This window comes from Saccostrea cucullata, unplaced genomic scaffold (assembly GCF_032062105.1).
Source record: "Saccostrea cucullata isolate Sc308-1 unplaced genomic scaffold, CSIRO_AGI_Scuc_v1 ctg354, whole genome shotgun sequence".
In the NCBI taxonomy this organism is placed as follows: Eukaryota; Metazoa; Mollusca; class Bivalvia; order Ostreida; family Ostreidae; genus Saccostrea; species Saccostrea cuccullata.
In genome coordinates this window covers 821,065-833,373 of record NW_026940030.1, presented here as the reverse complement: position 1 = coordinate 833,373, position 12,309 = coordinate 821,065, and the positions used below count along the sequence as shown (strand labels likewise).

The 12,309-nt window shown below is 32.9% G+C and overlaps 1 protein-coding gene across 1 annotated transcript in view; it reads right to left on the bottom strand.

Annotated features, from left to right (window-relative positions):
* LOC134254584 (von Willebrand factor D and EGF domain-containing protein-like) overlaps positions 1 to 11,664 on the bottom strand; it is a 37,308-nt gene extending 25,644 nt beyond the window's left edge. The window contains exons 1-3 of the mRNA XM_062737112.1: positions 11,655 to 11,664; positions 3,900 to 3,993; positions 407 to 492 (exon numbers count right to left, since the gene is read on the bottom strand). Coding sequence (XP_062593096.1) covers positions 407 to 492; positions 3,900 to 3,993; positions 11,655 to 11,664 — 190 coding nt within the window. The remainder of the gene's footprint in view (positions 1 to 406; positions 493 to 3,899; positions 3,994 to 11,654) is intronic.
* Positions 11,665 to 12,309: the final 645 nt, after the last annotated feature.

Genomic DNA, 12,309 nt, shown 5'->3' with positions numbered 1-12,309 from the left:
CTATTATTAGACTGTTTTACTTTTTTTTAAATCAAATATATTTTTCAATAATTTTTTTTATATTGAAAAAATGTACAGGTTCATTTCTGTTTTCAAGTAAATTTGAAAAATAAATATCATTTTCTTTAAATCATTATATTGATCCAGTGTAAAGACGAAAATTGATGCCAATAGAATGACCAGTTTAGGTAAAATTCGCTGGTATTTAATACCTTTACTCTGCTTGCCGTTTAAATGAACAATGAATTAAATTGAATGAAACTTTATTAAAAGTATTTGATAATGTTATAATTCTCAAGCATTCTAAGTTACTATCATCTCATTCCATCTTCTTGTAATTTGTCTATATTCCTTGCCTTACTTTATCTTTTTAGACACAAGAATCATTTCATTTAAAATTACATACGAGTGGTGCAGAGATTTCCAGTGTAACCATGACAACAACGTTTCTCAAGGCTGTAATAGGCACGTGTTCGATATCGATACTTTAAGCTGAAAGTAAAAATATACAAACATGGTATGAAAATTATATTTTGCTTTCGCTGAGGAAAAGGACAAGAGTAAAAGAAAAAGTGGTTAGGACTTCCAAATAACTTCGTAATATCCATGGTATTCAAGATATCGGTGTTCGTACTTCTTTTATCAATCAGATAACAGTGCATCTGTATAGGCACGCATCAGTTATTTTACTGACTTTCCATTTATGTTAACATCGAATAAACGATTTTATATGAAAATTTGAAGACATAAACAAGAAACAAGTAAAAAAAAAATTAAAAAAAAAAATAAACAAACATTTACATGCATTACATTTCCAATGTCTTTTTCCGAGATAAATTTACAAATATAGTTATTGTGCTTTGTTTCCTCATCAATGTACTGGTTCATCGGTAGGGAAAAAAATTACGTGCAGGGCGGGAGAAATAGAGACAGAAGCAGGGCTTGTAGCTCGTGCATTAAAGGAATCAAGAGAATGTAAATATAAGGAATAACTGTCAGATTTTTTTTATTTCATGACGATGATAAAGTGATTGGCGTTCATGCAAGCCACTCGATTGGATCACATCGTAAAATAAAAAAAAAACTAGACAGTTATTCCTCAATTCAATAACTGATTTATTTTTCAATTGTAGAACATTCACTGAATTCATTGATTATCGTTTTTGCCAAAAAAAATAACCCGCTTACGCATTATGTTTTTTTTTTTTATTCTGCAACAGCTAAAACTTAAGCGTCGATGCAAGAAAAGAAAGGTTTTGTTATTTACCAGAAATATTAAATGAGAAAGGTTTTGTTATTTACCAGAAATGTTAAATGAAAAAAAGTTTGTTTCAGAAACATTATTGCACATATACATGCAATACATCACTAATTACTTTCCAAAAGGTGTGTGGCTACTGGATAAAATGGATAAAGAAGGATAAAGAGACAACGAACATTATTCAGTCTCAAAGTCCATAAAACAATACAAAATAAGAGAAGAGCAAACACGGAGCTCCTAAAAATCAGAGGTGGGATCTGGTGTCATGGATGGGTGAGCATCCCCTGCTGAGCGGTCACAACCGCCGTGTGTTCCTTGTCATGATCGGGAAATAACGGAAAAATCCGTCGTCAATTCAGTGTATAGATAATGGACAAACAAAAAGTATGAAAAACCTCAGTCAGCATCTGTCTCCATGATAAATTGTATTTGCTGACAAGTTCATTGTAGTGACTATAAAATTTACGAAATATAAATTTAAATGAGACTGTAGATATTCTTGTTTCATCAACTTGTTTATTAATATTTTACCTCGTTTTAAAAATTGTTCATACGTAGAGCATAACGAATTTTGAGAATATTTTGTTTTTTACAAAATATATCGATTTCCCAACCATCATTTGACCCCTCTAAAACCATAAGGCCTACATACTTGAAGCACTTGATCATATACCAAAAACAAATGAATTAATTGCTGTTTTATACATCAAAATTAAAATAAGCGTCGTTATATAAGCTTTTCCTTGTTAAATTATATTGATGTCATCATTCACCTCGATAATTAAGTAAAGTCAAATTTATTTATCCATGTATACATGTATAGTTTCCGTAGTTAGTCATTTAGTTTCCGAGTAATATCCCCTTTGCTATGTTTCAATGAAAGTGAAAGGTGGGTAATGAAAGTGTCCAATTATATTTTCATTACACCGTAACCGAAGATTCGAGATTATAAAGTTTTTGTCCTGTCTGTCCGTCTTTCTAGCTGTGTGTTTGCCTGTTTATCTGTTTGTCTATCCGCAAAATCTTTAACTTTGTGCATAACTTTTGACTGGGTGCATGGGACTATGGCTTTCATATTTCAGAGGTGTATTAACTGTATTTCCTGTGACAAGACTTTTCTTTGGGTACTAGTTTAACCTAACCTCTTGACCTTCACCTTCGAGGTTGACCAACTTTTACAGAAAAAATCAAACTGTAGCCTTAGCAATAACTTATGAACGATCGGTTCAAAAGCTGTCATATGTATACTCTGTGACAAGACCTTTTAAGAAGTATAAACAGTTGACCTTTTGATGTTGACCTACTTAAAAAACTTTAACCTTGAGCATACATTTTGAACAATTATGACCATAGCTTTCATATTCAATAGGAATATACCTCGTGAAAAGAACATTCAATTGATAGCAACAATTTGACTTTATGACCTTGGAGTTTGATTTGGATTTGAGGAACTTCAATCTTAGCCACTAACTGCATGCCCTACGGACCACCAGTGTTTCACAAACACATCTTTAATTCTTGTTATATTGTGATATTGTCTATCATAATTTCCAGTTTTTTTAGTTATGTTTCAGTTGAATATTTAGCATAATTATCACTCGATGGCAAATATTTCATTGGATTGAAACAGATCGATTTGCCACCCGTTTTCCCTTAAGCTGGAACATGGTGCAAGAGATAACAATATATAACAATATCTTCAGCAGAAGAAGAAAAGGGTGTTAAGTAATTAATTATTAAATGATCGTAAACGTGGGTGTCCATTAATTTTGAATAGTTAGTACCAGGGCTTTCATATTTCACAGGTGCATTCCTTTTGACAAGATATTTCTTTGAAATCCTACATTTTGCACCTTTCGAACTTCACTTAGAGTTTGATTGCAAATTCAACCCTCATCATAAGCTACAATACAGGGATATGAGTATTTCACATATGCATCTTATTTTTTGCAAAAAAAAACTGTTAAGTCCAAAGTATTTCTTTAATTCTCTGGGAATAAAAAATTAACTCTTTTCTTTCTTAGTGTTTCATTAAATTGAAATCTTCCCAAGAAAGTTCAGCTTACTTGTAAATCACCTTTTATGACCGGGTTTCTTATGTTTTTATGCGACTGAGAGACGCCAATCTTGCAAATTTTAAGTACCGGGTGTGCTTTTTGTTTTAAACTCGACTTCCCGCTTTACATATTTAAAATCTAAGACATCACCAACAGAATAATAGATCTATAGGTTTAATTTCTTTGTTACGCAATAAAAGTTATCCTTCTTATAACTTTCAGTTTCAGTTTCACTCTCAGTTTTAGGGTTTTCTTTATTATGGACTATTTATTAGCTTTATAAAAAAAACATTAAACGTGATTCTGGTGTTAAAATTTCATTTTCGAAATTTTAGGTAAAAAATATCGGGGGAAAAGTAATATAACATGTATAATTAAATTATGTTTGGTGAGAATTTTCTTTCAAAAGCAATTCATCGATTTTCTTTCAAAGACAATTTATTTATGCATTGTTAAAACTTATGATAACATTTATATGCATACTTAAATATTTTTCAAACATATGTTTAACAGTAAATAGTTTTTAAAACAATTAACGAGAAGAGTATATGTATATATAAACGATATAAGGAAATGCTTACCACACGAAGAAAAACCATGAGGCACAATATCTTTCTGTGTTGTAATGCACAACTTGCACCTCAGTGAAACATGGTCTGAAATTAATAGTTTTTTCTATATAAAAGCAATTATGACTTATAAAATTTGACATAAAATCACACAAATTGAATAATCGAAATTAAATATATAATGTAGTTTACATTATGTTTTCTTTACAACAAGTATATAGAATAATCAAATTGAAATATATTTTGAAACATTATATTAAAAAAATACATAATTATCATTTGTTATTAAAACATCGTTATCGTTTCAATTTTAAAATAAAAAGTACTTGGATATTGTTAATTCAACACAGAACAACGAGATTGAAATAAAAACATAATACAATGTACATGGATATGTACCTTAAAAATAATCTGAATACTTCATTTGCCAAGTTTGGTTCAAATTAGACGAGTGGTTCTGGTGAAACAACGTTTACAAAAATGACGACAACAAGAACGACAACGAAAGACAACAGACAAATGCTCAGTTGAGCCTTCAACTCGGATGAATTTTAAAATCAGCATGCAGGAAAAATCTCCAGAAAATAAAAAAATTTATATCAATATTAGGGGAATAGGATTTTCCACCTGTTTTTCAATGATTATTTTTATACTTAAAAATATTTGCATATATTTCAGAGATGTGATCAAATCAATAAATTCAAAAAACATTGTTCTGAATGTTTTACTTGTGATTTTATTAGAATACATGTCTACAGATTCTATAGCACAGATTAATTTTGTCGGTAAAAGGGCTAATTTATATAAATTGTTAATATTTTGTTTGGAAAAATCATTACCTACATTTAACTGGTTCGTGGTTTGAAACAAAAAGAAATGAATTCATGAATTTTAGAAAATCCATCTGATTTAAGTTAACCATTCCTAAAATGTGAAAAAAAATTAAATTGTGCGTTTTCTATAATGTTGAAAGTTTTTCATAGCTTGCAGCCATCCGTATGAGTCAATTCCTTTTTTCTCTTTAAATCACATTTCTTTTAACATTTGAATGGTTAGTTAAAACGCATGCGGTAAAACTTATCCATTGTACTTTTATAAACAACATTAACATCTTAGAAAAGGTTTTTACTACATTAAACAAAAACGAATACACCTTCGATTTTTTTTCTTTTTAAACCAAGGCAATTTTGTATGCAATGAAGCCAAGTCTTTTTTTTTCAAAAAAGGCAATATTACAGACCCATACATCACTATATAATTTTACTAATATGTAAAAAAAAAAATACGAAGCTTTGTGATATTCAAGAATTAAGCGAAAGTTATACTATAGATACTTACTGTACGTATGAAATAATGTTTAATATTTGTACTACTGTTAGAAATATCCATATCCAACTCTCCATTGTTTAGGAGTTAGAAAGATCGATTTAGGAAAAATATTAAATTGCTCAGTGAAAAAAATTATATTGTATCAATAAATCAATGTCAGATTTGTTGCAGGTTTATGGTTACTTGTCGGGTATACCATTTGTGCGAAATTGATAGATTTATTACATAAATGCCTGCGATAAGATGCCTTTTTCTGATGTAACTATATATGCAAACTCTACTAAATCACAAAATAAATTCTCCCCTCCACCCTTAAGTGAACCCACCTACAAATCAAACGACAAGGAATTTTATTCAAAGATAGTTGATTTAAAATAACAGAGAACCTATAAGTCAGTTGCATTCAAATCTTATTTTAGTGTTTTGTAAGAACTACTAGTATTCAATAGTACTAATGAAAGAACGAGGGGAAATTGAACGAGGAATTAACAAAAAAGTAGTAAAAAAGTGAAAGAAGAAAAGAAAATACAAGAAAATAAAGATACTGAAAAAATCAGAAATCAAGACAAAGCTTTGAATGACCTTATAACATAGTTAAAAAGATGGAATGAATATCGCAATATCAAAAGCTAAAATAATGAACAATATTCAAGGAAGAATTTTGTCATATTCTATGATTTCAATATATCAAGTTTGTAAAAGTCCACGTAAAGTTTGTAAAAGTCCACATAAAAGAATTATTTAAACAAATTAAAAAGGACTAATTATCATCAAAATACTTAAATTCATTTTCCAGATGATTGCATAAATATTAGGGCGATATATACGGCAACAGTTGCTACTTACACCGTGTAAATATCTTCAAAAACACGTCTTTTCATCACCTAATCGCAAGTGCGCTGCGGGGAAAGGATGTCATCAAAGAGTAACAAATGTAATGCTACTATTACGTCACAGACAGCGCAAGGGGCAAAGAGTTAAAGCAAGAAATGCCTTTCAGAATTTCTAAAGCTTATGAAGTCCACGTTGAAATGAGACAGAAGAATTTAAAAAGTAACATATTTGCAATGGACAGTGTTGAAGAGAAATAAAAGCATTAAATATTTTTATAAGAAAATTATGGTGTTGTTATGCAAAGTTAATGTATACAAGATTAAGAAACGATCGGATAACATGAAATTGATGCTTAAGTCAATGTTGCTGCTGATGGTATGGTATATATTATAAATGTAGCGCTTATTTTTCGATATCAACTTCCTGGTATTTAAGTGTTGATAAATCTATGAGTAAGGCGATTTTTATATTTTTGATTAGATTGAGAAAAAAGTGTAGAAAAAGTACATCATCGCAGGCTTGATTGCAGGCTAGTGATGGAAATCAAGTTAACGTTCTTTGACTAGAATATGGAAATCCTTTAAGTCTAAAACAAAGTGTGCAATAAAATCAGGTATAAGCAATTTCTTTTAAATTCAAACTCAGTCACGCAATTTTCTTGAGATATGTAGATATGTAATTGGTACGAATTCTGATGCATGTTTAAAAGAAATCAGATGTGAAGATAAGTAAAATAAATTAAGCTTTTAAGTCCTCTAAAACATTACAAATTGTATTCAAATCAATCACAGATTTCTGAGAAGAGGCACCACCTGCCTACCCGTCACGTCTCCTTGTCATAATCGATTAAACAGAAATAAGTATGTAAAAAGTCTGTCAAAAAAGCATATATAAAACAGAACATATTAAAGTGTTTAATTTACAAACATGTTCATGATCGACTAGTATAATTTACTGTGTTGCTTATATCTTACTTTGGCGGTACTTAACATTTTATTACATGCACTATGGCGAACATAAATTTAAAAGTTGTCAGAGAATCAAGGTTAGGTACAGAAAAATCATTGATCATTGTGGATACTAAAAAATTCCAAGGAACTTTTGGATTATTTAAACTCATAAAATTTTACCAAAATCAACATCAAAACTTACGACTTTTTAACCAACCTTATATACAGCTATTCCCATTAACGTCCAGCTCTACAAAATCATAAACAGCTGCTTTTTCAACAGAAATAGAACTTGTTAATTTACATACCTTGCCATAAGTCATTTGCAAAATTTCTTTGTTGGTATCGTTGGTATCCGTCCGTCCGTCCGTCTGTCACACTTTTCTTCCCTGAACTCCTCCTACATTTTACACAGTAGCTTAATCATCTTTTGGGAGATGGTTGGTGGGGTTATGTAGATGTGCAGTAAGGTTTCGGAATTTTGATTTTGCCCCGGGGGGTCAAATGGGGGTCGAAAAATGACGTTTTTTGTGCAAAAATTCCCGTCTTCCCTGAACTCCTTCTACATTTTACTCAGCAGCCTAATCACCTTTTGGGGGATGATTGGTGGTGTCATGTAGATGTACAGTAAGGTTTCGGAATTTTGATTTTGCCCCAGGGGGTCAAATAGGGGTCGAAAAATGACATTTTTTATGCAAAAAGCCCCATCTTCCCTGAACTTCTCTTACATTTTACTCAGCAGCCTTATCATCTTTTGGGGGATGATTGGTGGTGTCACGTAGATGTGCAGTAAGGTTTCGGAATTTTGATTTTGCCCCGGGGGGTCAAATGGGGGTCGAAAAATGATGTTTTTTATGCAAAAAGCCCCGTCTTCCCTGAACTTCTTCTACATTTTACACAGTAGCCTAATCATCTTTTGGGAGATGGTTGGTGGGGTCATGTAGATGTGCAGTAAGGTTTCGGAATTTTGATTTTGCCCTGGGGGGTCAAATGGGGGTCGAAAAATGACGTTTTTTATGCTAAAAGCCCCGTCTTCTCTGAACTTCTCTTACATTTTACTCAGCAGCCTTATCATTTTTTGGGGGATGATTGGTGTTGTCACGTAGATGTGCAGTAAGGTTTCGGAATTTTGATTTTGCCCCAGGGGGTCAAATGGAGGTAGAAAAATGATGTTTTTTTATGCAAAAAGCCCCGTCTTCCCTGAACTCCTTCTACATTTTACACAGTAGCCTAATCATCTTTTGGGAGATGGTTGGTGGTGTCATGTAGATATGCAGTAAGGTTTCTGAATTTAGATTTTGCCCCGGGGGGTCAAATGGGGGTCAAAAAATGACGTTTTTTGTGCAAAAAGTCCCGTCTTCCCTGAACTCCTTCTACATTTTACTCAGCAGCCTAATCACCTTTTGGGGGATGATTGGTGGTGTCATGTAGATGTGCAGTAAGGATTCGGAATTTTGATTTTGCCCCGGGGGGTCAAATGGGGGTCGAAAAATGATGTTTTTTATGCAAAAAGCCCCGTCTTCCCTGAACTCCTTCTACATTTTACACAGTAGCCTAATCATCTTTTGGGAGATGGTTGGTGGTGTCATGTAGATGTGCAGTAAGGTTTCTGAATTTAGATTTTGCCCCGGGGGGTCAAATTGGGGTGGAAAAATAACGGTTTTTTTACAAAAAGCCCCGTTTTCCCTAAACTCCTCTTACATTTTACTCAGCAGCCTATTCATCTTTTGAGAGATGGTTGGTGGTGTCATGTAGATGTGCAGTAAGGTTTCGGAATTTTGATTTTGCCCTGGGGGGTCAAATGGGGGTCAAAAAATGACATTTTTTATGCAAAAAGCCGCGTCTTCCCTGAACTTCTTCTACATTTTACACAGTAGCCTAATCATCTGTTGGGAGATGGTTGGTGGTGTCAGGTAGATGTGCAGTAAGGTTTTGGAATTAAGATTTTGCCCTGGGGGGTCAAATATGGGTCGAAAAATGACGTTTTTTGTGCAAAAAGCCCTGTCTTCCCTGAAGTCTTCCTTAATGTTACTCAGAAGCCTAATCATCTTTTAGGAGAGTTAAATATTTTGAAAATTATGTAAAACATCAACGTCAAGGGGTAAAAAAAGCATCACATGCTGGGAAACACCTTGAATTCTTATGAGTAATTAATGTATATGTCAAATGTGAGAGTCATATCTCATCTCAATCAGAAGTTATAAGCAAATGCAACATTTTTGAAAAGTAGAGGCTTGACCTCTTCAAGGTCAAGGTCACAGAGTAAAAGTCATGATTTATTTGGAAAGGTCTTATCACAGGTAATAATATACATGCATTATGATATGAATGCCCTAACTTTTCTCTTTCAAAATGATGAATTTATAACAATTTAATTTTTTTGCAAGTAGGTCAAACTTCTAGGTCACAGGTAAAAAAAACAAGATGTGTTTGTGAAACACTATGCGCCCGGCGGCAACAAAGTTCAAAAAATCTATTTTTAGCATATTGATCACAGTCAAGGTCACAAGGTCATTGACCATGGTCTCATTCGAAAGAACTTAATCAGTGGAGTATGCATACTAAATATGAAGTCCCTATCTCCTATGGTTCAAAAGTTATGGCAAAAAGTGTAAAGAGCTATTTTTAGCATATAGGTCACAGTCAAGATCACAAGATCATTGACCCTGCCGTCGTTTGAAAGGACTTTATCGATGGAGTATGCATACCAAATATGAAGTTCCTATCTCCTATGGTTAAAAAGTTATGGCAAAAAGTGTAAAAAGCTATTTTTAGCATATAGGTCACAGTCAAGGTCACAAGATCATTGACCTTGATGTCATTTGAAAGAATTCTATTAGTGGAGTATGCATACCAAATATGAAGTCCCTATCTCCTATGGTTAAAAAGTTATGACAAACAGTGGAAAAAGCTATTTTTAGCATATAGGTCACAGTCAAGGTCACAAGGTCATTGACCTTGATGTCATTTGAAAGGACTTTATTACTGGAGTATGCATACCAAATATGAAGTCTCCATCTCTTATTGTTCAAAAGTTATGGCCAAGGTTAAAGTTGACAACAAACAGACAGACAAACAGATAAACAGACAAACAGACAAAAAGACAAACAGACAGGACAAAAACAATATACGCCCGGGATCTATCGATCCGGGCGCATAAAAAACCATGCTATTCTCACAGGTAAATACTAATACATAAGTTTAATATTCAGTAGATATGACCGTGATGACCAAGGTTAAATTTATTGAGACAGATGGACAATCTGACATACAAATATACATATTTCTATATGAATTGGGTAAAATTGGCCCAGTGGTTCTAGAGAAGTTAAAAATGTAAAAAGTTTTCAGACAAACAGATGGACGACACGTCACGACAGACGTTATATGTTAAGGAAACCAGAAAAGCTCAAATGAGTGTTTTGAAAGGGTTAGAATATGGTTGCAGTATTTGAAAAGCTGTTTTTTTCATGCAGAGATATGCATGACCAACATATTCATGTTTTATATTTTCTTTAGTAATTTGTTTGTTTGTTGTGAATACATCTCTCTTGGGAATTTTTCCCTCATATGGAGACACCACCAAATAATAATGAAGACAAGATGTGTTTGTGAAACACTGATGTCCCTGTATGGAAGCCTATGGCGAAGGTTGAAGTTTCTCAAATATATGTCAAACTCAAAGTTCAAGGTCAAAGGGTTCAAATTGTTAGTATCAGAAGAAAGTCTTGTCACAAGGAATGCACATGTGAAATAAAGAAATCCCTAGTAATTCCTGTTCAAAAGTTAATTGCCAAGGTTAATTTTTTTTAAGTGGTTCAAACTCTAGGGTCAAGGTCAAACATATTTATACCTGTTGACAGTTCACAATGAATACACATGTTAAGCATGAAAGCCCTAGCACCTATTGATCAAAATTTAGGCCAAGTTTAAAGTTTGGTATTTTTCTTGTAAAAATGTGTATCCTAGGTCAAGCAATTTCAGGTAAAAATTAATGGTACCCAAATAAAAGGTCTTAATTGTCACAAGAAATAAACCTATAAAATGTAGAAGCCATTTGTATAGCCCATCCCACTTAAAACTTATGGGCAAGGTTATAATTTCTGCAGACAAATAGACAGACATAATATAAACACAAGAAACAAAATATGTATAATTAGTCAAATGGAAAAAAATATACTATTTAATTGGAATTACAAAATAGATTGTTATTTCAGGGACAGGGAGTGGGTAGGGAGATTGGAATCCCCCCATCCCCCCCCCCTGGAATTTGCTTTGTTATTTAAACAAGACTATATACTGAAGCAAATAAAAAATGACTTTGGACATCCTCCCCCTAACTGAGAAAACATTGACCACACTATCATTGTTTTTATTTTATTTATTTGTTTTCAGTTTTTTTTTCTCCTGCTTGTCAGGAAATTCTGGGCTGGAAATTTTTTGACTGAGATGTGAACCCCTCTCCCTACTCCCGAAAAAAATTCTGGATCCGCACCAGTATTGGCAGTAACTGAATGTCACATCGACAATGGCAGATAACTTCACAATATGAAATTCGTCTAGTGTGGCATGCGATGATCTTTGACCCTTTTTGAACTTTAACCTAATCGTTTGGGTTTATTTTACTCCCCACTATACTTAAACTTGTACTTACCGACTGCCATACGTTTGTCTCGTCAACTTCATGAAATATAAATCCAATTATAACACAAAATGAATTAATCCAATGCACACCAGACTGCAGCCATGTGCTAATTCCATTCGACAAACCTTCGTCGATTCCGTCACCTTATCAGATGAAGTGGGAATCGGCCGAGGTGTGCCAAATGGTGTTTAATCTAAAAATATGATAATGGGTGACGCAACGTGATGTGATGTAGAAATTTACATGTTAACATGTATAGTACAAGAACAAATTTTAAATTAATTCATAACAAACGATGTTTTAACAAAACTTTTCCATCTAGCCTATTCCAAACAGTATGTGCTGTGTGATTGTGGTGTCGACGGGGGGGATTAATAAATTTAAAAAGGTCCTATTATGAGCAAAACATTTATCAAAATCTAATTTACATCATTAATAGAATTCAAACTGGTATATAATGAATTAAGCATGTAAAATAAATATAAGAGGTTCTGAGTTATAGGTCACAGGGCCGGTCTGAGAATTTCATACTCAGTTTGATGAATACATGTAAATCATTGGTGTCGGAAGCAAACTCAAAGTGGGGGGGGCTAGGTGTAAAAAAAAATTTTTATACCGTCTAAAAAAAACCTGACAAGCAAAAAAAAAAAAAAAAAAAAAAAAA